Below are 27,206 nucleotides of genomic sequence, written 5' to 3'. Positions count from 1 at the left end.
ATTGACCTTCCATGTGGTTCCCTCATCCCCGCTTACGTGTTTCCGCTCGGTCGTACTTCCTTTATGCGTTTTGGAGCGTCGGCAAAAGCAGATCAGGTAAGAAACGGCGGCGAAACTTCTCTATTATAAGGCGTTTGATATTGGGTTGTCCTAGGATATATCGCTGGATGGGTTTAGTGCTATTCATGTTCTACATGCCCTCGTGTCAGTCTACATGGAGTAGTCAAACGGTTAGATAGAACCGAATAAAGAGAGGTGACATTGAGTGTGGGGAGGGAGACAACGCAGGGGCGAGCAAGCCGCTTCATGGACTGATGCTATGCTAGCGAGCTTTCTAGCTAAACTAGTTAGCAGGCTACTGAGATCCTTTACTATGTGAAATTTGATGTTTTAGGATTTTTGCTAGTAATCATTTCGATTTTCAATTTGGAATTAAGATCAAAACAGTACAGATGCGCAAAATAACACTGGGTGTTTATTACAGCTAGCTATTTGTCCCGGAATGACCTTGTCCAGCAGGTAGCGATGGATTAGCATCATGGCTAGCTTGACAGGTGACCTGCTAGCATGTCAACAAGGAAACATTGTTATTTGGTTAACTAAGTAATTATTAATGGTGTTCAGCTACTTGACAGACATGCAGACCATGAAGAACAATCAAAACTGTTAGAGATTAGGTTGATGTTGAAATAGATGTTCTGTCCTGTGTTTTAGAATTTATTTTTCAAATATTTTCCACCAGAATGCTGGCTACCAGAGCGCTTAGCCTTGTTGGCAAACGTGCCATCTCCACATCTGTGTGTCTACGTGGGGGACATGGTAAGTGATTTATAGGCAATGTTACCATTAGCAAGGAGGAGATTGACTAGTAAAACCACCAGTGGTCTCAAAGCCCTACATAAATGTATACACTACGTATTTATACATTATATACATTTGCACCCAATGATTTGATAGATTGATTTATTAGTTTCCCCCTTGTAAACAATGTTTACTCTGTAGGACTGTCAGATGTATTCATGCTTTGTTCCATGCAGGTGTTGCCAAGGTGGAGGACTACGCTCTTCCGGCCTACTTTGACAGGCGGGAGAACCCACTCCCTGATATCCAGTACGTGCAAGAACTGAGTCCAGAGCAGGTGTCCCTCAAGGAGAAGGAGAAGGGATCCTGGGCCACACTCTCCAATGACGAGAAGGTTGCATGTATGTAATTTAACCCTTTCTCATTTACTAGTGCTGTCAGAGGTTTTGCAGAAAAAAAAACTAAATTGCTGAGATTTTATTCATTTATTGCACTGTTTGGTGTGTGTGATGCTGCATGTAAAGGAAGTAACACATTAGGGGAGGATACCATTCCATGCATTACAATGAGCCTGTCCAACACATATCAAAAGCATGTTAATAAAAACCGATGTCTTAAATTATTTAATATGGTAAGAGCAAACTAGCCTGTTTCTAAATGCTGAGTTGTATGATATCATCCATGATAAAAATGTATATAGATATCTAATGCCATGTCCTGTGTTTTTTATTTTTTTCAGTGTACCGCATCAGCTTCAAGCAGAGCTTTGCTGAGATGAACTATGGAACACAGGAGTGGAAATCTGTTGTTGCAGGGATGTTCTTCTTCTTTGGAATGACTGGCTTGGTTGTCTTATGGCAGAGGAAGTTCGGTAAGTTCTAAGATGAACATATGAGAAATGAACAAGGGTATTAGAAAAGATAGGGCCTGAATATAAGTGAAATCAGTCGTCCATTACACACAGTACATGTCTGCCATCTGTCCTGTCTGTCAGTGGTGAAATACTCAATTTACATAAGACACATTGCAATTACTAGGCCTACTGTATTGCCCTTACCGACAATTGATAGCTAATTAATCAGTCTATGCTTTGATAGACACTCATTGGTAACATTTCTGAGTCAGAGGCTTACCCCCGTCTCGGTCCTCTTGCAGTGTACGGTCCCGTTCCCCACACTTTTGAAGCGGAGTGGAAAGAGAAGGAGCTGCAGAGGATGCTGGACATGAGGGTCAACCCTGTGGAGGGCTTCTCATCCAACTGGGACTACGAAAACAAGAAGTGGAAGAAGTAAACCATCCAGAGGACCACATGACTCAATCACAAACAAACATACCAATACGTCTGTATTTATCAATTGTCCACATTACCTCAGTTGTTGCGTTTTGGAAGACCACTTCCTCTTAAGGTTATCGTGTATTATAGACAAGAATAAAAGTTCCTATGTTTACCCAATACCGTGTGTCCTTGCTGTTGCCACCACAGACAAGATGTGAACCCTTACAAAGAACCATGTTTGCATCTTATCAGTATGCTGTTATGATTATCATAAACTCAAATGTATAGTATGTTGTACATCTAGTGTTCCTAAGCAACCAGACCAGTGGTGAGTATATGTTGTTTGAAGTACAGTAAACCAACATACAGCTTTGATACCTGCTCTAGTGTTGTGTGCTAGAAAACCTTCTTAGTGCATAGTTGAAGTTATGGGTGGTGGTGCTCCTTTTGAATTTCCCGTATTTTGCGGCTTTTGGCAAGCCATAACTCCTCACTTAAGATACAGTTTTTGGTCATTCATTTGCATGGTTTTTGCACCTGAAGGTAATCGGCTATTAAATTTAAAAAAAATGTGATGCCATCACTATCCTTCAAGACAATGAACAATCCTATTGGAAAAGCAATAACATTTAAGAACTAAGCTTATTCAACAGTTTGAGAGGTCCAACCCAAGGCCCTCCACCATCAAAGTCTCACAGTCTGCTAAACTTTTACCAGTGTGGCTCTCAGTTGGCTCAAAGCCCAGGAATCACTCTACCACATTCCCGCTGCTGTTAACAAACCAGAATATGAACGTCAATTGGTCCACGTGACAGGTCTGGGGTGGAGTCAACAATTATTGAAAAATATTTGGCATCCCGAATCTCACTTGCTATTGTTTGGCGAGTTTTCTGATCCAATGAGTTTCTCACATATTGTCTGACAAATAAGCCTCTTCCTTTTCCGCCAAACTTTTTAATATGTTCAGCTAAGAATGGGTCAAATTGTGATAGCAATTCTAGGATGCCAAGGAAATTACCATTATGGGTTGACCCAAACCGTTCACCATCTCCCCTAAACGCAACTCCTCTTTCACCCAAGAACTTGATCACTGCTACAACTCTTTTCAAAATGTCCCTCCAGTATTTATTCACACCGGGACCCCCCTCCCCTCCACTAACCATCTCATCAGGCCAGGTAAACAAAGCCCTGAGGAAGATCAACCCCCGCAAGGCAGCAGGACCAGACAACATCCCTGGGCGGGCTCTCAGAGCATGTGCCAACGAGCTGATGTTCTCACCTCCATCTTCAACCTTTCCCTCACTCACAGCACTGTTCCCTCCTGCTTCAAGACTACAAGCATCATCCCCCTTCCCAAGAAGAGCCAACCTGCCTGCCTGAATGATTACAGGCCAGTAGCACTCACTCCAATCATCATGAAGTGTTTTGAGAGAGTGGTACTGGCACACATTAAGAGCAGCATACCGGACCCCCCGCAGTATGCCTGCCGGCCCAACAGGTCCACCTCAGACGCTATTGCTGCTGTCCTCCAGTATTCCCTCTCCCACCTAGAAAACAAAGACTCCTACATCAGGACGCTCTTTGTAGACTACAGCTCCGCTTTTAATACGGTCATCCCCCACAGACTCATCCACAAAATGTCCACACTTGGCCTGCACCCCACCCTCTGTGACTGGCTCCTAGACTTTCTGACTGGCAGGCCCCAGTCTGTCAGGATTGGTAATAGGACTTCAGCCAGCATTATTACAAATGTTGGCACTCCACAGGGATGCGTCCTCAGCCCCATCCTCTACACCCCTGTTCACCCACGACTGTATCGCCTCCCACAAGGACAACATCATCCTAAAGTTTGCGGACGACACCGCAGTGATAGGATGCATCACTGGCGGGGACGAAGCGGCTTACAGGAGGGAGGTGGCCAGTCTGGTAGCATGGTGTGAGGACAACAACCTCACCCTCAATACGGACAAGACAAAGGAGATGATAGTGGACATGAGGAAGAAGAGGGGACCTCATCGGCCACTGTACATCCGGGAACTCGAAGTAGAGAGAGTGAGCAGCTTCAAATACCTGGGCGTCCACATCAGCGAGGACCTCACCTGGACACTGAACACCACACAGCTGGTTAAGAAGGCCCAACAGCGGCTGTACTTTCTGAGGAGGCTGAGGAAGTTTGGCATGTCGCCCAAGATCCTCAGCAACTTCCACAGCTGCATTGTTGAGAGCATCCTAACCAGCTGTATCACTGTGTGGTACGGCAGCACTACTGCTATGTACCGCAGACGCCTGCAGAGAGTGGTGAAGACCGCTGAGAAAATCACCAGGACTCCACTGCCCTCTCTGCAGAGCATCTACCACCGCAGAGTCCACAGGAGAGCCGCCTCCATCCTCAAGGACCCCACCCACCCCCAGCACGGACTGTTCACACTTCTACCCTCAGGCCGGAGGTACAGAAGTGTTAAATGCAGGACCACCAGACTAAAGAACTCCTTCTTTCCCACTGCCATCAGGCTCCTAAACAACGCATAGGAGATTATAATCATGGACTACCTCATATAACTGTACTACCTTATATAACTGAACCCGACTGTCAAATTTTCAGTTTGCACATGCATAATTGCACTGTTTACATTTGCACTGTTTTATTATTATTGCTTTTTTTATTATCACATGCTGCCTTAAATTTTGTTATCTTGTACATTTTGTTTAGTATATATTGTATATTTTTTAGTATTGTACATTTTACATTGGTTGGCATTCTGCGGACAGCAAAGCAAGAATTTCATTGTACAGGGAAACATGTTTTCTACTGTGCATATGATAATAAACACTTTGAATCTTGAATGTTCCCCATCAAGTTGCTGCATGAGATCTGCATCTATAGCACTGCCCTTTGTCCGCTGGTGCAAGGCAAGCATGCATGATCTGTGTTCTGCACTCTTTTCATGTTACCCTATTCTTTCACAGTGCTTCCAGTCACTGAGCTTGCTGGAGAACAGTTTGCATGCAAAACAGCACACAGAACCTGTTGAGGGTGAGTACAGTAGCCACTGTCTAGAAACCTTTCCACCAAGCACTCTCTCGGACTGAAGCTGGGTATTTTTCACTGTGGTTTTGGAAGGGGACTGCTCCTCTTCACAACACTACTGGAAACTGAACTAGTGCTAGTTCCTTCCTCACAGCTGACAATAGTGCTGCTGTCATTATTATTACTACCAGAGGGTTTTTGAAAGAAGTTGGCAATGAGTGGAACACTTTGAAGCAAAACTGCCTCTCTTGCCTCCTTTTCTTTTTTGGCTTTTCTTTTGGAAGCACCACTATTCCAATGTTTGTGATCCATATTAAGGTGGATGTAGCTAGTTAAGGAAATGGGCAGCTAGCTAAAATAAAGGGAAAGCTACTTACTGTAAGTCAATTAACGAGCGGCTTGCCATAATATGACGCCCTTCAAACTGTCCTGTTATGCAGAATGAACTGACTTGTTGGTGAATATTGTCATATCACAGCATATTGTAGCGTGCCGACCGGTGGCTCAGATGTACAGAAGCACTGTACTCTCTGAGAGGCTCTCGTTTTAAGCATGTACTGTATGTACCAAGGGGCCCAGGTGTTACGTTCAATGTAAGCACCCATGGGCCCGGGGGCCCTAGTGGTCAGCTCACGTTTTAAGCACCGAGAGGCCTCACAGTGTAAGCGCTGCAGGGCCCGGGGACCCTAGTGGTCAGCTCATGCTTTAAGCACGGAGGGGCCCAGGGACCCTCACACTGTAGGTGCCGAGGGGCTCAGGGGCCCTAGTGGTCAGCTCACTCTTTAAACACCAAGGGGCCTGGGGGCCCTCACATTGTAAGTGCTGAGGGGTCTGGGAGGCCCTAGTGGTTAGCTCACGCTATAAGCTTGTGCTGTGCGCACTGAGGGCCCTGGCGTTCAACTTCCTTCAGAAGTCTTGGGCCGCGAGGCTTGGAGGTCTGACTAGAGTAATTTCTTAATTTTTATGCAAATTTTTTAAGGTACCTGGTAAACTAAAACGGCTGAACTAATTGTTAGAATATTTAGGAGATGTGTAGATATTGGCACGGTGAGCAGACATACGAAATGGCACAAAAATCGGTGGTCAAACGGCATTTTCAATGGTAGACATAACAAAGCCATGACTAGGCTAACGCTGATCGCCCAATGTACTAGATAGGCCTACCTTGCCTCATAAAACTGGTGCATATATAATGCAGTGTAATTAGCTTAATAAGAAATTGGCGATTTTTATATTTAACTGCGATAAAAATTTAAAATAAAATTGTTCCACACTTTTCAGTGTAGATGTTTTAGATGATTTGCTTGTATTCACTGCTGATTGTTGGAATGGAAGTCTCTTATGAAAGATTTTTGGTAACACTTTACATTAAAGGTGCCCTTTATAAAAAGTTTATAAATGATGTATAACTAGTGCATGAACTATTGATTTTGTTTTTATATCCTTTATAAACCATTAACAAGCAGTTTTAAAGTATTAATAACTGTGTGCAACAAAGGTCACTACAGTATTTGGCAAGCACCAACCGGCTATCGGAACAATCTGAACTAATGAGTTCTAACTGCTTGTTAATGGTTTATAAATATTTCATAAACAAATAAATCAACCATTTATAAACTACTTGTACAATATGTATGAAGCCTTTATAATGTGCACCTTAATGTAAGTGTTTTATCCAAATGACAATGAGACCTGGATTAATAAATGTTGAAAAATTGAGTCCTTGATGGATTGAATTTATGATTATTTTTTTAATGATTTCTCCATATTAAAATGTATTTTTCCACATTTTGCCGACAGATGCATCATTCGGTCTTTACTATTTTCACACGAAATGACCCACTGACTACATTTAACTAGCTTGGATTACGGTTGGTTAACTGTCGGATTACAAAAATTCTAAAATGTTATTCTTTTGAAGCGATAAGTGAAATGTGAATCACATTTCGACTGTTCAGAGTCTGTTGTACTCTACGAGTTAATCTTTACATTCTGATGTCATGAAAACCCGCGTTGACGAGCTCTGCGTCCCAGACTGCTGTTGGACTGCAATCATTTTTCAGGCAGAAAAAAAATCCGGAAGAGAATAATTGTAGAGCGAGAACAAGGATCGAGCATTATGGCGTTCGATTTTTAAAGCGATGTAGGAATAACAATAAAAGTCCACTCTATTGTTCTCATTGATTGAACCAAGTGCTCTCCTGACCAACCGACTATTTCGCAACCAGTCGCACCTTTGATCGTCTGTTTAAAACTCCGTCCGTGTAGTCCTATTCTTTGTTACACATAATACTGAACTATATGGCATAACACATTGTACAACGTAGCATTCAAATCGTAATCTTGTCGTCTTCAAAATCATGGGAAATGGAATGAACAAGGTATGTTTTGATGTTCCTAATGTATCTGTTGAGATGCCTTTCAGTGTTATTTTGTAGCGAAAGTGAGCAAGCTTCCAATGGGGCGGATTGTTTCATAGACATTACTGTAAATAAATACACACAGAAAGATTCTGCCCAATGACCTTCCTATTTCACATCGCGCTATTCGCTCCAATATTTACATGAATATGGAAAACAATCTTTTGCTATTAAATATGATAATCGGTTTATATTGTAGCACCAAATTCCTACATATCGTATGACTTAAGTGACATTTAAGTATTCTATTTCCGTGGGTTAATGTTTTTTTATGCTCATTTTTCTTGTCGAATTTAAAGGTGTCCTGTTTGCATTGTTATTGAACTCTTGCACGGTGCACCAGTGGTATGAGATGAGCTTTAGGTTTATCTGAATCTTATGTCCTACAGTGATGGCACACAGTGCGTGAAGTGGAATGGAAAAGGTGCTGCTACTCAATTAGATTTGTACTGTAGCCTGATAAAGTATAGCCGGTATTCAAGAGGTGCACTGTACTCAAGCAATAGAAAATCAGCGCTGAGTCAGCACCAGCCCACTTGAACCACTAATGGTGTTTAAGTTTAGATGGAAAACAATGCAGAGTAAAGTTTGTCATGGCCAGACAAGCTCCTATTTGGAGGATTTGGCTGTAATGCCACAGTGTTAGGCATCAGGCATCCTAGTTGGGTCAGTGCTCCTCACTGCAGGTCCTGGGGGGCCTGGCTGCTGATGGGCCTTATATGGCTTGAGTTTGCAGCGGTTCCTGCCCTATCTGTCCCCAAATGACACCAGACCGGCATGCTTCCCAGGGCCGTAGAAGAGGAGCAGGACTGAGGCTGTACAATACAGTAGGCTGTGGTGCTCTGTGTGATGATTGTCTATCCCTCTAAAACATGTCTACCTCCTCACAGGTTGTGGATGGGCTCTACCTGGGGAATATACGAGGTGAGAACCAGATTTACTTTAAACTCATCATCTCGTGTAGGTTTGTTTGTAGCAGAGTCAGGCATTACAGCGAAGGAGCAATAACACTAACTCTAATACAGTAAAACATTAGCTAGACCACAGCTGGATTGAATCCAACGCAGATGCTTTGCTTAGACTACAACCTGACTGAGTCACTCTCTCTAGTTATGGATGACGTCAGATGAAGTGGCACCATTGTGTGTGTGTGTGTGTTGTCAGTGAAGAGACAAACCATGTCAAATGATGCATGCAACCACATGTTGGGTCACCTGTGGTCACCTGTCAAAGGGAGGTAGCAGAGGGCTATATAGCTCAATCAAGTAATCCATGTCATAGGATGACATATGACACCATGCAATGCTACAACAATTTTGTAATTACACTGTGCAGTACTCATATTTAACATTTGCCCCTTCTCTCTCTCTCTCTCTCTCTCTCTCGTAGTCACAGTTGTTGATGATTTATCTTGAACATAACGGGACTTCTGACACAAGCATGCCATGCATTATTCACAATATTGTGCAATATGTCGGCTCCTCAGCCCAGCTCTTCTCTACCAGCTTAATGTGACATCTGCCCTGCTCTAATTTTAGCTACTCTGATGATGGCATCACATGATGGTCCAAGCACTGGTCAAAGACTGAAAATAGCTCCAAGTGACACAGCCAAATAATTGCATGCGCACACGCGCGCACGCACACACACACACACACACACACACACACACACACACAGGGATAGTGATTCCGGTTGATTATTAAGTTACATGATGCATTAGTATTACAGTTGTCAGATCAGTTCAGCTGCTCGATCAGGGCCTCTTGTCTCTGTCCTCAGAAGGATTTGCTTTGGCTTAGGCTGATGTTATTCCCATAACTCATAACGCATGGTAAACACTTTCACCTCGGGAGGCCACTGGCTGCCCATAGAATAAGACAGAGAGCAAGAGGGGGGCTGAGCGAGTTCATTAGATTGGCTATCTCTAGTACTTTTCCACTGCTGGTAGTTCAGCTTAAAACTGAGGACCGGGCTTCAGTTCCTCAGCGATCCTTCCTATTTTGCGGTATGCTGTATCTCTTTTCTGCGCACAATGTGTTCCTGTAAATTCTCATCTTTTGAGTCATCATAGCTGAACCCAATAACTACTAACACACACAGGCCAAACTCCAAACACCATTCGATTGATGGCATGTTTGTCACCACTGTGGGTGTCATTGAAATTCATTGAGAAGAATCTTTGACAGGAAAGATTGTCTCTCTCTCTCTCTTTCCCTCCCTCTCTCTCTACCTCCATCTCTTCCTCCCTCTCCAGACTCAGAGAACAGAGAGAGTCTGTCTCAGAATGGCATCACCCACATCCTGTCTGTGTACAACAATGCCAAGCCCGTGCTGGAGGTGAGTGGAGCAGCCATAGAGGACGCAGGACCTGTTTAGAAGAAATCTTTTTTTTTTTTTTTCTTCAGTGCATTTCCCTGATTTTGTTCACTGCTATTTTAGCCTTGCTCCCAGGCTAATTGCTGTGCAAGTCTGGTGGGAAAGATAATTGGTATTGTGATAGAACATTGATTTTGTAATGCACTCATGTAACCACCTGGGGGTAGCAATGTCAAACAGTTCAATAAGACAACTGTGAAAATCAGTGGCTGTTAACTATGGTTGGCTACTTGACAATATTATTAAACAGCTTTAGCCTCACAGAATGGCACTCTAGTTCAACTGAGACATATTATATATTAGTTATGGTCAGGTGTACAATACTGACATGGAATCTACATTTTATTTTATTGTAACGTGTATGTGGTAACTTGTGGTTTACATGTACCCCTTCAAACAGTGGTAAAATGTACAATAAATCTCTGGGTATCATGTGAAGGACATACATGGTCTGTACTCTGACAGCCTGGCTGAAGAGAAGGGATGTGCTGTGTTTACAGACTCTAGGCCTGAACCCTGTTCTGGGTTTCTGCAACATCTCAGACCTGTGCATTTCTCTGTTTACCTCTCACAGGACATGACCTACCTGTGTATTCATGCAGCTGACGCATCCAGTCAAAACCTGTGAGTTGTATTTACGTATTGTAAACACACACACACACACACACACTGACAAACACATCCATAAAACACCAAAGCCATGGTACCCCACTGGGCACTCCTCAGGACGACACTTTTCTTTCCCTGCAAACAAGACATGACTCATGTAATGTTTCAGCAACACCGGTCTAACGTTATTCTCCAGTTTGTGGCTCCAGGGTGTGACACACAAGCAGGAAAAGAAGATTAGTCACCTTATGTTGTCGATTATCTTTTCCATTTGAAGGCACAATAACTGAGAGTCTTCTAAGGGTTCTATTGTATCTGTTCTATTGAGTGTTAAATAAGTTCAGCTCAAAGATTGAGACAGAGACCCAAAACAGTCTACAACACCAAAGTCTGACACAAAATATAATCTAAGGCCAGTGAAGTAAAGGAGAAATGCACACAATGTTTGGCTTGTCTGGCTCTCGTATCAGGAAATGGTGAGCAGAGGGTTCAGTATTTTTAAATGGCTCTTTTTAATATAGCCCCACCACCACCACCAACGCTATAGTCAGATGATCTCACAAACAGAGGCTGCCTCAAAAGAGAGATACCAAACTCTTGTGTGTCATTACAGCAGACCAAAACATTTATCCCTCTCTAAATAGCGTCAGTCAACAATGGTTACCATGGTCAAACAGGCAGCAAACATACATGGGCTAAATGTATAAAGCCTCTAACTTGTTGTTGAATCCACAGGAGACAAAAAAAGAGTGTAAAGGCAAGAATCATGTCACTAGCTCTCAGACTGTATTGCTATTGTAATTGAAAGCAGTCTCTTTGTACACTTGACTGTACAGTGGTCATTTGTGAAGGAAAGTAGTTCCCCCTAGTATCACATGCTAACCCTGTGATGTCTCTCCAAGTTAATTTTACAGCAGAGGGTAGAGTCCCTGAAACACTCAAGTGGGTTTCCCTCAGCGTGTGTGTGTGTGATAGGCAGTAGCTTATGTCCTCAGCTGGAAACAAACCAAATGAGTGTCATAACAAGAGTGAGTTTACCACTTCAACTCGGTTATTTGTGTGTGTGTGTGTGTGTGTGTGTGTGTGTGTGTCTGTCTGTTATCATGTCTGTTGATAAGAGGGCAGATCAAAGATCTTTTTTCTCCCTCTGAAAGTAGCTGTCGGATCTGAACAATCTGCCTGACTGTATTTGGTTAGTGTGAGTGTGTTTGCATCTACAACTTGCATGTGCGTGCGTGTGTGTGTGTGTGTGTGTTGAGTTGGAGAACATTATGAGAGATGACTATCAACTAAAGGCATTAGTTATAACATGTGTCATGAGTCTTTATTAGAAAGCCAGCTATATCCCTGTTGTGGCTGTAGCCGTATGGTCCATTGAGTTATTGTTCAGTTTCCACCTTATTTACTGGTAATAATGTTGGTATCACATTGTGGAGCCATATGTGGTTACATACAGTAGCAGTGAGGGTGGTCAGTTTGACCCTGTCCTGTCCTTCTCATGCCTGGACAGAAACACCCTGCCCGTCTCTCATCAGATCAGGGAGTGGAGTGGACACTTAGATTTCTGAGTTCTGAGAATGACGTTTGTGTGTAATTGAATCATTGTATGTGGATCCCTGTGACCATCCATGAGGACAGGCTCACTGGCTGGAGAGGGGAGGGGAGGGGAGAAGAGAGGGTTGGGGTAGGAAAGAGGGTGGGGGGTTTGGTTGGAGGTTACTGATGGTGGGGGGGTGAGGAGGGCTGTTGTTGGCTTTGGAGGCTCTGGACCCCCCCACTGTCGCAATCAACTGGCCTACAGGCAGGCAGCAGAGGAAGGAAGCTGAGCTGTGACATCCGCCCGGGCCTCGGTCACCCAGGCCTATAATAAACCCTCTGTCACAATCCCTGGGCTGGGGGGGCAACGGTCTCAGGGCCAACGGTCTCCACGCTGGTTTCATCACGTCTCCATCCCCGTCTCCCCCGCTGTCAGGCCAGATCAGCATGTCATGGATGGGGGGGGCCTGGAGCCTCTCTATCTCTCTCTCGGTCTCTTATCTCTGAATATGTCTAGGTGCTTTGGTAGGAAACTGACCCTCAACTCTAGTGAGGTTTCTTAAAATATAGTCAAATCGCTACCTAAGTAGCTACCTTGATGAAGCACTCATAGAATTAGCCCCGATCTAGCCGTTCCCTAATGTGGTCTCCATCCTCAGCTGAGTGCTTTAAAGCTATAAACTTTCATTTGAAAGTACTAAACATACACGTTGCCACGACGCCTGCTCTGCGAATAAGATTCCGATTCTTGAGATCAGCCGGTTAAAACCGCAAATAATCACCACATGATGAATTTCTGCATAGGCGGAAACCAGTGGACCAGAGACAGAGAAATGTGCTGAGGTGCTCTTTCTCTAAGAGTTTGGATCCCAGTGAGGAGGGGGAAAAAAAAAGAAAGAAAGAAAAAAAGTGGTGATCCATCTATTTTTGCCCCAGTCTGTTGAGGCGTTGGGTAACCAGCCTTTGCTCTCAAGAGGACAATGCTATCCAACCATATGGTTCTCCTATTGTGCAATTCACCAGCAGTGTTTCCTCATAGCCCTTGGATCGGGGGTGATAGATTCATACTGCAACATCCAAACATAGGGATCCAGTGGTTAGGGTATACTTAGCGTTACGGTACTAGTGTACACCATGGGGGCTGTATAAACCCTGTCATTAGAATTAGGCACTAATCACATGATTCATTCAGCACATTAAGTGTTTTGTTGCTGTTGTTATAGAGTTTTTTTTCCCACTAGATCCTAGAATGGGATCAAGGCAGCATTGTCGTCGTAAAACCAAACCAGACAAAACCTAAACAAATAGGATGAGAGAACCGTGGCTCTCTCTCAGACGAGCTTTCCCTGCCGCCATCGTCCACTTCTACCAGATCTACCATGTAGATTGTACTCTATATCAGAATGTCATCAGAAGGAAAGCAGCTGATGAACCATCTGAAAGGAAGGACATCCAGTGCAGTACAGTACCCATGACTTCTCATAAAACCCCCTCTCAGGCCTGTAGACCAGGAGAAACAGACCTGTTACTGTATCCACCACCACCACCACGTTCTCCCTGAGAACAAGCTACTCTCCTTTCCTTTCCTTTCCTGTCCTCCTCCTTCCTCCCCCTCCTCCTCCTCCTCCTCCTCCTGGACTTCCCGCTGTTGTGTTTGGGTGTAGATAGCAGATACCTGTGGAGTTTTGATTGGTATCTCTGTAGCATCAGACTTGTACCCAGCCGTGACAGAGATGAAACCGATAGGAGACAAACACACCGTGCCGGGGGCGAGGTGTAGTGATAGAATCCAGAGGGCTTTACACCATTTTAAAGTTTCAGTTCTCTCTGAGCGTTTTCACATCCCATAGAACCTCATTTGAAGTCTATTTATGGCTCTTGTCTCACCTTTAACGAGAAAATCCACCTCCTAACATGAACCATCAAGAACACGCTCTACCGTTACACCTCATGTTCAATTCACTCTGCCCCTGCATTCATTTACCATAAACACAGTTACAGTACTCTGCAACATCTCTCTTCTCCAATATTGAACACTACAGTTTATAAAATGACACACTAAATCGCCGTGCAGCAGTAAAAAGTAGTGCATAATAAAAACAACGTGACAGATTCTTTCCTACGGTCACTCGTGTCTCAGTGTGCTGTTTTGTCTCGCCAGGTCACAGCATTTCAAAGAATGCATCAGCTTTATCCACGAGAGTCGTCTGAACGGGGGAGCCTGTCTGGTGCACTGGTACGTACAACGTCCCCCAGGAGCCCTCAACACAATACTGTCTTACTGGTGGACGGTAACATTAACCGTAGGGAATGACTTATGTCAACTATGACCTGTCAACCACACCAGCGACCATATTTGGAACATTACTAATGCCTGGCTGTGTAACACACCTGGCCACTGACCACACCTGGTAGCTCCCTGTGCCTGACTACATCTGTCCAATGGCCACACCTGACCATGCTGTGCATGCACTCCCCCAGCACACCCCTCACCCACTCCCCCCTCCTTTCTGCAGCCTGGCAGGTGTGTCCCGTAGCACAACCATGGTGGTGGCCTACCTGATGACCGTCACCACCTACAGCTGGGAGGAGTGTCTGTCTGCAGTCAAGGCAGTGCGCTCCTTCGTAGGCCCAAACTACGGCTTCCAGCAGCAACTGCAGGAGTACCAGATGACCCAAGTCTCAGAGGTAAACACTTGTTATAGTTATGAGATGCCTCCACAACCTCACTCACTTATATTCATCTTCATTAGTTAAACTCCTCTTCCCTCAACTCACCTGGTCTCGAACAACACCTTCCTATAGAAACACCCATGTTTCATGCACCCAGTGTACACATTTTATACTTGAATGGTTTGTCAACTACGCTCAACAATGACATCAGTCTTCTAACACTTACTCGGAAGGCAAACTGCTGAACTCCCACTCACACACACAGTCAGCCTGTGTCATACAGTTGGTATGTGTCTGTTATCCAGCCCTGCAGCCCCTTCTCCTGTCAGGTTACAGGAGGTTACTTTCACTTTAGCGAAGGAGGTGTTTCTCCATGACTGTCACTGATAGCAAATTGGGAGCACATACTTCTTGGTTTATAGTAAATGGACCTTTCAAGACTTCACACCACCTTGGTGTAAATATTCTTATCAATGTCTGATGTTTGATCTTATGCCCTGGTGGGTTATCAGCTCCTAACATCTCTACTCCTTCAAGCCAGTGTAATGAATCTAACTGTTGACACCAGTTTGGGTTACTGTCGACCTGTGTGTTAACAACATGGGTGTATTCAACCAAATGTATGTGTTGTTATTGTGTCTATGTTAAGGCAGTTAACTCATATCAACACTCATATCAACACTTCTACAACTCTCTTTTGAGCCACCAGTTAGTTCATTGGTACTATCCTTACCCTGTAGTTTACACTAGTTTCAAAGTAAGTGTGTGTGTATGTGTGCTACAGTAGATATCACTTTATTTTTATGTCCTTGTGCATATTCACACATTCAACACGCAGGGTGACAAAATTGCTTTCCTGTTGTGGCAACTACTTCAACATACATCACTGTACCTGTGACGAGATGTGTGATACACACACACACACACACTTGTGGACCTGCAGAGCTGTTGTGTGTGGAGGGGATGGACTCTAGCTAGTGACAGAAGGGGAACTGAAGGGGCTTGCTGAAGTTGCATTAGCCTGGTACTGCTCATCACGTGACTATCTTTACTGTCAGTGGCTTGCAACATGAACTTACAGAAAAAAATATTGTTATGCTTTCATTGTTTGGTTGATCTGGCACTGATTTTGTGGAGGGGAAGGGGAAAAGTGCTTATTTCTTCATGATTTTCCCACGTCTAGAGGAATTAGATTTTTTATTTTATTTACTTAAGTATTAAGTAAGCAAGATTAATGACAATTATAGACCCATTTGAAACTTCAATTTATATATAGTGTTTTATATGCAGACACAAGTGTTACCATACTATATAGCCTGTATAACAATAGTGGCTACACACAGACATGTAGCCTGTTTGCCTGACCAGTGGAACGACCTGGAATGTGGCGTCCTCTTCTATTGTTCTAAATGTCACTCCATGTCTTCCCAGTCTGCTGGTAGCATGACAAATACACACATCAGTCACCATGCCTTGTGTGTAAATCAGAGCCAAAATAACTAAAACTGCACATCTAGATCTATATGTGGTGGACTTCAGAGGGGATCCATGTCTCATGTGTGCTGTTATGGGTAGTGTAATGCTCATCAGGACAATAAGGAGTTGCACTGTGGTTGCTTTGATCACAAACTGCAATTCTACAATATTTGACTACAGGAAAACAATGTCAGGTTTCACAACTGAGAACGATTAGGCTCAGAAACTGTGACATGAAAAGAGTGACATGAAAGAGATGATAAGAAACTACTAGATTTGGGTTCAGAGGTATATTTGAGAGTCTTGTTTTCACAAACCAGTGATTTTTCTATGAGTTGTAGTGTTTCTTATTGGATCCAGTCCTATGTGTCACTCTCCTCTGCCATGTATCATCTCATTATCCATGTTCCTCTTCATATTCATGTAGCTTTACTAAAATCCATAAAGATGCTGATATGTAGGGGCATCATTTTGAGTATTACTGAGACACTTTCAGTTCTTCCTATTTCGCAAAGTATATGGTATATTGCATAATTTTTTTTATTAGATTTACTTCCTGGATTCTTTCTAGAAACCTCAAATCTGTATTTCAGTGGCCTGTTCTTGTTTACCTTCGTGGTTACAGATTTACTGGAAAGGCAAGACACAGCAAGTCACACAGGCAAGTCACACAAGTTTTAGATGCCTTAAAAAAAATTAAAAAAAAAAAATATATATATATATATATATATATATATATCATATATTTTATATAATATATATATATATAAATCTGAGGCTTAGTGCAAATATGTTAACTATATTTCAATTGGCACTGGTTCATTTCACTCACAGTGGGCCAAGTTAGTTCCATCAGGTGTAAGGGGAATCCCAGAGAGCCCCTGTGACTATTGAGTTAGCTGGAATATCAGTCGGATGCCGGAAGTGGAGGCAGATTCCTGGTAGAGCTCTTATTCCCACCCAGCTCTCCCCACCTTTTCCTCAGCTCCCTCTTGTCCCCATAGGGCCCCACTGACATCAGAGCTAGGCCCCTGCCAGGGGTTTCCCAGTCCCTGCCTCCAGCCAGGAGAAGGCCTTGTTCCATATAAAACTGCTAGCTCCTTACCCCTGCAAGGCAATTCAAGTAGATAGACAATCAATGATATGAAAATATATACACCTTTTCCTCTGGTGAGTTAGGTGGAATGTAGCCATCTTGTTTAGACCAATGCAATCCTTTCAGATCTATATATAGATACCTAGGGGGTAGAAGCTAGTTCACTATTTGGAATTAGGCATGTATCCCCACTAAAAAGCATGGAAAATGGGCCAATGAAAGCCCATAAGTAAACAAGTATTACAGCTTTTGCTCAGAAAGTAGTTTTTTGTGTTGTCTTAAGTGCTGTCTATACTCATACATGTGTTTCCTCTCTTTATGCTTGGATGTGATACTTGGAGCGTAATCCAGATAGGTCACATCTCATACAGCCGTCTGTTTAGAACCACACGGTCTGATAGATTGATTCTGTAAACCTTTCACCTTCTACTGGGAATAATAGAGGACAGGATAAAGCCTTCTTGACAAACAACTGCCCTCTCATCTGGCCCTGGAATGACCATTGAACATCATACTGAAATGAACTGAATTGACATATCCCTAATCAAAGCTATCGAGACTGACTCTCTCTATCTGTCTTGTCCTCTCCCCAGTACCGGGCGTGGTTGCGGGCCAGTTTCCGTCCCAGCCCCTTTAAGGACCAAGAGCAGGTGGGAGCCCTGCTGAGCCAGTTCACAGAGCAGCAGCAGCAAGAGCAGCAGCGGAGGGGGGGGGACCAGGGCTGGATGAACCAGGCCTCCAGCGTCTACCCTCTGCCATACAATGCCTACGGCTCTGGGGGCAGCAGATGAGCCGCGGGTCCCTGGTCCCACCAACCTCCAGCTCTGGCCTGCCAGGGGACATCAAAACCCAGTCTCATATCCACCTGTAGCCCGTACCCCCTACCCGCAAAGCACCTGAATAGATCTGACAGGATTGGATAGACAAAAGTGATTTGTTTATGTCTATGCAATAGGTATAAGCTCCACCTTGCCCTCTAAAAAAAGGCTAGGTGGAATTCCTGCCATATCACTTACACCTGTCCGAGCCTGTCAGAGCACAGAAGTACATAGGGGGTAAGGGCTAGTGGTGGTTTTGGATTTGGGCAATAGACTCTCTCACTACTGCACTACCTCCCCTGTTCCCCAAACACCACCACTAAACTGATCTGAGTACAGCCACATCAGGAGCACTGATGCTCGCTGAAGCCTTAGTCTGAACACCTGAACACCTTACAGCCCACCTGTACGATGACACCTCACCACTTACCCCTCTTCAATACTGAATACCCAAATACATTAACATTAAAGGGATGGTTCAGCCTGTTTTCACATTTAGGTGAATATCATCTTACCCTGAGCTGTCATGCTTGCTACCGCAGCACAGGCTAACAGTTAGTAGCACCTTCTCAAATAGACAAGATTCCTACCCTAAGTAAGCATCGGTTACATTTGTTTGAAGTTTCTCTGAGGAGATTTTGGCATGTAATTGAAATTATGCTGACTTCGGGTCTGTTGGAATCCTGTCTATTGGAGAGGGGGCTGCTAAGTGCTGTAGTAGCAACTGGAGAAGCTTTCACTACTGGCCTATGAGGACAACTCAGGGTAAGATCATATTTCAGCTAAATATGAAAAAAATTTGAACCATCCATTTAAGACTTAACAGAACATGGAGAGATATAGTGCATAAGGATGTTGGTTATTATTATTAATAGTTATAACATGGTAACATGTTAGGCTTGAGCACAGGTACATGTAGCTGGTTAGATGCAGGACTTGAATGATGTTGAGTGGATAAGAGGACAGAATGAACATGATGGCCTAATGTGATGCCCTCTCTCCACATTTAAGCTGATCCAAATGTATCTGCATGTGCTAAAGCTTTCAAATAACAGCCATAAGATGACTGCCTCACCCCGATTAGTCAAATGAACGATCACTACAGTCCAAAGCCATATGGGGTCTTCCTAAATGTACCGTAATTATTCTATGAGAACTTTAGTTTTGATCATATCTTGGCTGTTTACTAGTAATTATGAGCTTTGTAATATTATGCCAATGGATAAGGGAGAACTTATTTTTAGTAATGTTTTTCAGATATCTGTTCAAATGTTTAGCGGTACAAATTCACTTGTATCATAGTGTATTTATCTGCCCATTTTTTAAATAAAGATTTTCACTTTCATTGTTTGCCAAAAGTATAACTGCTAATAAATCCTATTTATGAATCCAATGCAGTATTCTGTTGTTAAAATGGCAAGCAATAGATGTACTGTACGTCTAGCATCAAATGAAATGACAATTATAACCAAACTTGTGAAACATTGTGTGTGTGCGTGCAAAATACATGGAGCGACAGTCAGAGATGTATTGCTGTGTCATTCTAGGGTTAGGTTATAGGTAAGCCTTCTGTCTCTGCAGTGAGAACTCACTCTGAACCAGAGACCATGCCACACCCAGGGCCGGGTCATGGTCCTGGCACATGTCTTTTCTATATTGGTGTCTTTCTTGCTTATCCAGCTGTCTGACAAGGTCTATTGACATGTGTTTGGCACATACTACTCCGCAGCTCATTTTATATTCTGCCTTCACTGCAGATCGTGCTTATATGACTGAGAGACACCTGTCACATTTAAGGTTGCCCTTTCAAAAGCCTCAAACTGGTCTCGCTGTCCCGCCACAAAATCACTCAACGAAGACAAAAGCTGTGCTGCTACAGAGATGTCAATGTCACTTTTCTGTAGGTGTATGCTTGTAGCGTGGAACCGGTCAAGTATGACGTCCCAGAAATGTGCCATGAACACCCATCACTAAGGTGTCCAATTTAGCACAGTCCAGCGGCCTCAATTCGGCCCTCCTCCATCAAAGTCACACAGTCTGCTAAACTTTTACCAGTGTGGCTCTCAATTGGCTTAAAGCCCAGGAATCGCTCCACCACATTCCTGCTGCTGTTAACAAACCGGAATATGAACGTCAATTGGTCCACGTGACAGGTCTGGGGTGGAGCCAACAATTATTTAAAAATATTTGCAATCCCGAATCTCACCTGCTATTGTTTTTTGCGAGTTTCTCACATATTGTCGATGACAAATAAGACAAGGGCCCTGGTGTTCAACTTCCTTCAGAAGTCTTGGGCCACGCGCGGCCTGAGGCTTGGAGGCCCTGGGGCACTAGCCCCACTGGCCCAGTCCATAATCCAGCCTTGGCCACACCCAACCCCAGTTTACCCTAAACAGACCCCTGTTCTAACTCCACCTACATCCAGCAGGTGAGTTAAACCACAGCACCATCTCAAATCCTCTAAACAGACCCCTGTTCTAACTCCACCTACATCCAGCAGGTGAGTTAAACCACAGCACCATCTCAAATCCTCTAAACAGAGCAGGATATGTGACCTGACCTTCACCACATGATCCGCTTATTTCAGTTTCTATATGAAAGGTTTGAGTTCCTGACACGAAAAGTCTGAGGACCAACTGGAGCAGTGTTTTCAGCTCCCTCCTCTCGAGATTGAGATCAGTTGCATTAACCATTAATCAATGGCATAAACTATCTACAGGGACCTTGACCATAAAGCGCTCAGTACAGTTATGAAAGTGAACTTGGGACAGGTTGTGGGGATTTTAAAAAGAAATGCAGTGTTACTAGGTTCCACTGAAAGTTATGTATTACTTTTGTATCAAATGTTCTTTTTGGGGGGTCTTTCATCATACTCAATCAACTAAGAGTAGTATTAGGTATAAGGCCTCCGAACAGTTGGGGAGCTCTGGTTATAGCCTCTGTGACGTCCAAAGTTTCAGTCAGAGGGTTCAGTCAGAAAAGAGGAATGGAGAAAAAAGTGAGAACCTGGAAGAATGGACCTGGACCTTACGGATCATAACAGAGTAGAATAAAATGGAATAGCATGTAATACATATTAAAGAAATTAGAATAGAGAATAGAATTAGAATAGAGTATTTAAAAATGATATTATGGTAATTTGTCCCGGCAGGGCAGAGCCTGCGTCGGCCTCTATGTAGTCTTAAGTAGCCTATGATAACATAATTATTGCTCGCTGTTAGGCGGACCTTTCATTTTATGACGTTGTTAAAAAAATCCCCTTCATTGTCCTCGCTCCGCGATTATATAATACTCTGTCATTTACTTCGTTCAAAGTATACTATGGCATTGGCAAAAGCTTTTTTTTTTCTTAATTTTTTTTTTTAACCACGATTTCTTGTAAATGCCAATGAATTCGAAGAACAAGACTTCCGGATTGGGCGGCGTAATAAAAATTCCCCAAGCTGATTGGATCAGAGTGAATCGTCCAATCGGATTGCAGTCAATGGTTCATTCATGTAAAGACAGATAATAAACTGTTAAACGGGTAGAGTAGAGTTTATTGACGCTGATGCATCTTATCGAGGAACAGTTATACGATATCGGAGGGACAATATTGGACATAGCAATTAAATCATAAAAGGTAAGCTTTCGTAAAATGCAACATACAGTAGGCTAGTCATATTACTCTCTCTATATATATTTTTTAATCTAACAGTTTTTATTAGCGTTGGCAAAATGATAGGGAAAGTTGAGTTATGTTGAAATTCATAACAATAAGCAATTGTTATATTCATGTTAACTGAAACTGAACGATGTCAATATGAAATCTAATCTGAATGTCTGAGAATACAGCTAGATGCCCTAATGATTAAAAAAATAACAAATTCAAGAAACATATCTGTCTAGTGCACTGCAGCTGTAACCTGTAGCTTACATTTTCAATGACCATTCTCTCTCCAGATGTCGGTCAACCCGGGCGGTCGGAGGCTGAAGCAGTGGCTGATCGAGCAGATCAACAGTGCGGGGTACCCCGGGCTCCTGTGGGAGGATGAGATCACCCGCACCATGTTCCGCATCCCCTGGAAACACGCTGGAAAGCAGGATTACAACCAGGAGGTAGACGCGTCTATTTTCAAGGTAGGTCTACTGTAGGTCATATGGCACACACAGAGACGCAGGCAGGTGCCAAAAACGACTTCTACAATTTTACGCTACACCGCGTTGCGCTACAGTTACAGAGTATAGGCCTGCGGTCTGTGTTGATATCATCAGTAGATCTCTCCACCTTCTTCAACGCGATCAAAGATATATATTTTTGAATATAATGAATAACATGAATAAAGTCATAGGCTATTTATATTTGCCCAAGTGGGTAGGCCTAGGCTACCAAATGTATTGGTGCAACAATAACATGTAACTAAGTTGTGAAATTGCCTCACTACAACTTTTATATTAGACTGTAATTGAGCATCTGTGTATGTGCATGAGGTCAAATTAATGTAATGACAGTGTCAGGTTTTGACCATAAATCAGTTTTAAAATCTCCTCCAAAGCAGAGCAATACATGTTCCTGAATGTAGTTGTTTCTAATCGCTTTTAGAAATTCTACTCAACCACACTACCAGACATACACAGCAGGTCTGATGGCCTTTGTGTTTGCTCTCTCCTGGCAGGCGTGGGCTGTGTTTAAGGGCAAGTTTAAGGAGGGGGAAAAGGCAGAGCCTGCCACATGGAAGACCAGACTGCGCTGTGCCCTCAATAAGAGCCCTGACTTTGAGGAGGTAACAGACAGGTCTCAGCTGGACATCTCGGAGCCCTACAAGGTGTACCGCATCGTCCCCGAGGAGGAACAGAAGAGTGAGTCCCACCCTACCTGACAGATCAAGTTTCTAGAATGACGTGCAGGCTGGCAGAACATTCTAAAGCGTAGGAAAGGACATTGCTGGACGCGCACTCTTGCGCTGATGCAAATGTCGTCTCACACTTCAACGTTTTGGCTGCAAGCCGCTCTTCAGCAGTGTTCCTTGACATGGCATCCCAATGTATAACGACCAGTGTTTAGCTATGCAAATGACGTTCATCTAACAGCCATGTCCTCCTTCTCCTGGCCAGTCTGTAAGGGGAGCTCAGCAGTCATGACAGGGACCTCCGGGGACATGGTTGATATGGACTGCAGCTCCGCAGACCTGGAGGAGCTCATCAAGGAGGTGAGGCACTGTCCCTCTCTCACCTTTTATCTCCTTTTTGTATTTGTCTTCTTTTTCCCCCCCTTTTCTACCCTCCCCTGTTTTTGTTTCCTTGCTGACTTTTTTCCCCCCTCTCTTTGCCTTTTTTTTTTCTCCTCAATCTTTTTCCTTTTTCTGTCCGTCAAGTTCTCTCTCTCTCTCTCTTCTCTGTCAGTGTTTTCTAAAGCATGGACAGTGTGTGGTTGTTGGGAGACTGATGCAGTGTGTCCCTGTGTGCAGTCCTCCAGTGACGACTACCTGGCCATCATAAAGAGAAGCCACTCGCCCCAGGAGGACGGTTGCAGGATGCAGCCCAGTCCAGAGTACTGGCCCCAGGGCAGCATTAGTGGTACGAGAGCCTGTCTATCTGTCTGTCTGTCTGTCTGCATGTTTTTTCAGAGGTCATAATGCCTTCAGTGTGTATTGTTTATGGCTTCTGTATCGGGTCAGCATTATTCTGTCCTCTTTTGAGTGACTGTAAGTCCCTCCTTGGTGAGAGCTGAGCATTATTGTTTTAAATTAACTGCGTAATTACGCCAATGCAAAACACTGTGACATGACCCTGTCGTTATGGATGCGAAAAGGAGGTTGTTTACTTGATTCATTATTTGGGGGAGGGAGGAGGATTGACTAATTTCCTTTAGCACTTTGCTGACTAAAGAGATTCTTTCTTGGTCAGGCAGCTGTGGTAAAAAAGAAGTTTTTTTTTTCTGATGACAAATGACAAATAATGACATTGTAGCACGGTCAGAGACTTTTTCTCGGTCATTTAAGTTCTTGGAGTCTTTCTGAGAGCCCATGATGAGATTTGTCAGCATTCTAATTCCTCTGTAAAAAATATGTGTCACGTAACACCAGTGAGATCAAAACATTGTCACTGTATCTTTTTGTTTGCTAATCTATTTCAACACTCATCTACAGCCTTTCCGGTGCATCAAGACCCCTCACCAATGGGTTCTTTTGGTGCAGGTATGTTTTGTTTGTTTGTTTTAATTCATGTTCATAAAGGAGGAACTATTGTATATTTGCTAGCCTTTCTAAAGTTATAGGCTTGAATAGGAGACAATCCAGTATGATAATTGGACTGATGTAGCACTTTTCCAATGTCACATTCCAATGTCTGAATTCCAATGTCTGTTTACATAATACAGGGAAGTCACCTAATCCACTACCAGTAGCTAACTCAGTGCCTTCTCTCCCCTTTGCCCCCAGCCTTCTCTCAGATGATCATCAGCTTCTACTATGGTGGGAAGCTGATGAATACCATAGTGACCTCTCACCCCGAAGGCTGCCGTATCTCCCCAGGTCAGCCGCCCCAGGCTCACAGCGCCCTCTACGGCGCTGACAGCCTGCAGACCGTCCGCTTCCCCCCCTCCGAGCACATTGAGCTCGACCGCCAGCGCCATGTCACACGGAAGCTCCTGGGCCACCTGGAGAGGGGCGTGCTGGTCCGCGCCAACCGAGAGGGCATCTTCATCAAGAGGCTGTGCCAGAGCCGTGTGTTCTGGAGCGGGCTGGGGGGAATAGGCCCCCAGTACAGCCCCGGGCCCTGCAAACTGGAGAGGGACGCGGTGGTCAAGATCTTTGACACAGCCAGGTTCCTCCAAGGTTAGCTTTTTCAGGAGAGAAGTCAAATAAAGCTCTCATAGATTGTCCAAAGGCCAATGTTTTATCAAAGCCAGCGCTCTTACTTTAATATCTATATTGGCAGACTAACTAACTAACTAAGTCCTAAAACCAACCAACAAATGGAGTACAGACCTGTTGTGTTAAAATAGTACTAATCTTCATCAAATTGATAATGAAGCATCCTAGGTCTGCAAAGTAAACCCCTGTGTGTTTGCTCTGTTTGTCCCAGCTCTCCAGCTGTACCAGGAGGGCCAGTTCGCTGCCCCTGACCCCACTGTCACCCTGTGTTTCGGAGAGGAGCTCACTGACCTCAGTACCGCCAAGAGCAAACTCATCATTGTCCAGGTGAGAAAAGTGTTTTTTGTTTTGTTAGTTTTTTTAAATCCCTGGACCACTGGCAATTGTGTTTTTCCACACCACAATCCAGTTCATTCAACCATTACATTTACCATAAATAATGGGCATAAAAGAAAACAGCATAAAAACAATGTAACCCTCTCTCCCTCTCAGATCACTGCCATGAAATGTCAGCAGCTGCTGGAGACGGTGAACGTTCGCCGCTCCCAGTACGCCAGTCCCAACCTGGAGATGTCAGACGAGCTGGCCAGCGACCAGATGGCCCGTATCTACCAGGACCTGTGTGGCTACAGCGCCCCCCAGAGGACAGCCTGCTACAGGGACAACATGCCCATCACCGCTTGAGCACTGGCCACATAAGAGCATAACAGGGTACAAATTGACCGTAGTAAACTGATATAGGGTCAGATCATGTTTTAAGGTTAAAGTTACAGTAGAGAGAAACTGATCCCAGATCTGTGTCTAGGGGCAACTTCTACTTGAGCATTTGAAAGTGTGAAACAGATCGGAACCAAAGCTCTGCAGCAGAGCTGTCTTCAGCATGCCTGTTTACAGATGCACCATGTGCCAAGAGAGGAACAGATTTTATAACGGTGCTGTAAAGGTTTCAAAGGGGGTATTCATTAAATGTATCATCTCAGTAAATGCACCACCTCTTCTCTCAAACAAAAAAATAGTTTATGTTTTATTATCTATATCTATATCTATATCTATATATATATATATATATATATATATATATATATATATATATATATATATATTAGAGTATAAAGCACATACCAATTTTATGACTATAGATATTTTAATCAGTTCTCAAACAGATGGTGAATTTGCTACAGCAGTAATGTTTAATGAATACCACCCAAAGTTTGAATGTTATGTTAAAAGTAGCATGTCTATTGATGATTGTTTTTTTGTGTTATATCAAACATTTTTTCTTGGTGAGATTTACTGTACCGTTTTTATAATACATTTTTCAATGTTAAACAATGGATTGATATTCAATCCAATATTCCATACACGATATGCTAAAAAAAAAACATATTAAGGTATAAAGAGATGTTAATTGGGATGTATTCTTTACTTTTTTACTTAAGACTATGTGAATTGGTATATGTAATAGGAATAAGAATATTTGTGAATTATAGATACATTTACTTCAAAGGGAAATCACAGAATAATTACAACATGTAGCCTACATTAGATAACCATCATATTTTGATGCATAGAACATGCTGTAAACAGTTTTATTTTTCTATGCTGGACTGTAAATACTGTGCTTATAGTATCCTTATAAGTAATGTAAAAGCCAAAATGATTGCTTGGATTATTTTCGATAGATAGGTTTTACTATCTGGGATTGCTTCTGGCTGTTTTACTCTGTGAATTTTTCTCACTGTCATTGTAAGAACTTACATAATAAATATCTAGCATTCCAATAACTTGTCATTCTCATTTTCCATTGAATCATACACTCACTGAGCACTTTATTAGGAACACTATACTAATACTGGGTAGGGCCTCTCTTTGCTCTCAAAACAGCCTCAATTCGTCGTGGCATTGATTCCACAAGATGTTGGAAACATTCCTTTGAGATTCTGGTCCATGATGACATGATTGCATCATGCAATTCCTGCAGATCTTTCAAGTGCATTTTTCAAGCTGTGAATCTCTGTGAATTCTACCACATCCCAAAGGTGTTCTATTGAACTCAGATCCGGTGACTGGGAAGGCCACTGAAGAACACTGAATTCATGAAACCAGTTTGAGACAACTTTTGCCATGTGACATGGTGCATTATCATGCTGGTAGTAGCCATTAGAAGATGGGTAGATTGTGGCCATGAAGGGATGCACATGGTTAGCAACAATACTCAAATAGGCTGTGGCATTCAAGCG

At 43.3% G+C, this 27,206-nt stretch overlaps 2 protein-coding genes across 3 annotated transcripts; both read left to right on the top strand.

The window, feature by feature from the left end:
• The first annotated feature begins 55 nt into the window (after positions 1-55).
• On the top strand, positions 56-2,254 carry cox4i1 (cytochrome c oxidase subunit 4I1). Of its 2 annotated transcripts, none has more exons than XM_083691040.1 (5): positions 56-96; positions 743-819; positions 1,038-1,202; positions 1,541-1,672; positions 1,957-2,254. In XM_083691040.1, exons 2-5 carry the CDS (start codon positions 744-746, stop codon positions 2,091-2,093), a joined length of 510 nt encoding a protein of 169 aa, XP_083547166.1. In that variant the 5' UTR covers positions 56-96; position 743; the 3' UTR covers positions 2,094-2,254. The 2 variants fall into 2 exon arrangements, with proteins under 2 accessions (XP_083547166.1, XP_083547167.1); XM_083691041.1 differs by lacking the exon at positions 56-96 and adding an exon at positions 234-255.
• A 4,915-nt stretch (positions 2,255-7,169) lies between these two features.
• irf8 (interferon regulatory factor 8) lies at positions 7,170-25,963 on the top strand. The gene is made up of 14 exons (XM_083691123.1): positions 7,170-7,486; positions 8,416-8,449; positions 9,783-9,865; positions 10,479-10,528; positions 14,211-14,285; positions 14,566-14,737; positions 22,055-22,231; positions 22,768-22,951; positions 23,207-23,301; positions 23,560-23,668; positions 24,241-24,288; positions 24,532-24,927; positions 25,178-25,293; positions 25,459-25,963. Exons 1-14 carry the CDS (start codon positions 7,466-7,468, stop codon positions 25,648-25,650), a joined length of 1,752 nt encoding a protein of 583 aa, XP_083547249.1. The 5' UTR covers positions 7,170-7,465; the 3' UTR covers positions 25,651-25,963.
• Positions 25,964-27,206: the final 1,243 nt, after the last annotated feature.

Source organism: Argentina silus (genome assembly GCF_951799395.1).
Source record: "Argentina silus genome assembly, chromosome: 19".
In the NCBI taxonomy this organism is placed as follows: domain Eukaryota; kingdom Metazoa; phylum Chordata; class Actinopteri; order Argentiniformes; family Argentinidae; genus Argentina; species Argentina silus.
The sequence above is the reverse complement of the archived record's forward strand: the minus strand, read 5'-3'. Positions and strand labels throughout refer to the sequence as shown.

What these genes read in the sequence shown, in the direction of transcription:
- cox4i1 (XM_083691040.1), top strand. Translation starts at nt 744, where the DNA reads ATGCTGGCTACCAGAGCGCTTAGCCTTGTTGGCAAACGTGCCATCTCC. An exon ending in GTGTCTACGTGGGGGACATG is followed by an intron (nt 820 to 1,037) that starts GTAAGTGATTTA and finishes TGTTCCATGCAG; the next exon opens with GTGTTGCCAAGGTGGAGGAC. An exon ending in CAATGACGAGAAGGTTGCAT is followed by an intron (nt 1,203 to 1,540) that starts GTATGTAATTTA and finishes TATTTTTTTCAG; the next exon opens with TGTACCGCATCAGCTTCAAG.
- irf8 (XM_083691123.1), top strand. Translation starts at nt 7,466, where the DNA reads ATGGGAAATGGAATGAACAAG. An exon ending in GGAGCCTGTCTGGTGCACTG is followed by an intron (nt 14,286 to 14,565) that starts GTACGTACAACG and finishes TCCTTTCTGCAG; the next exon opens with CCTGGCAGGTGTGTCCCGTA. An exon ending in AATGGGTTCTTTTGGTGCAG is followed by an intron (nt 24,289 to 24,531) that starts GTATGTTTTGTT and finishes CTTTGCCCCCAG; the next exon opens with CCTTCTCTCAGATGATCATC.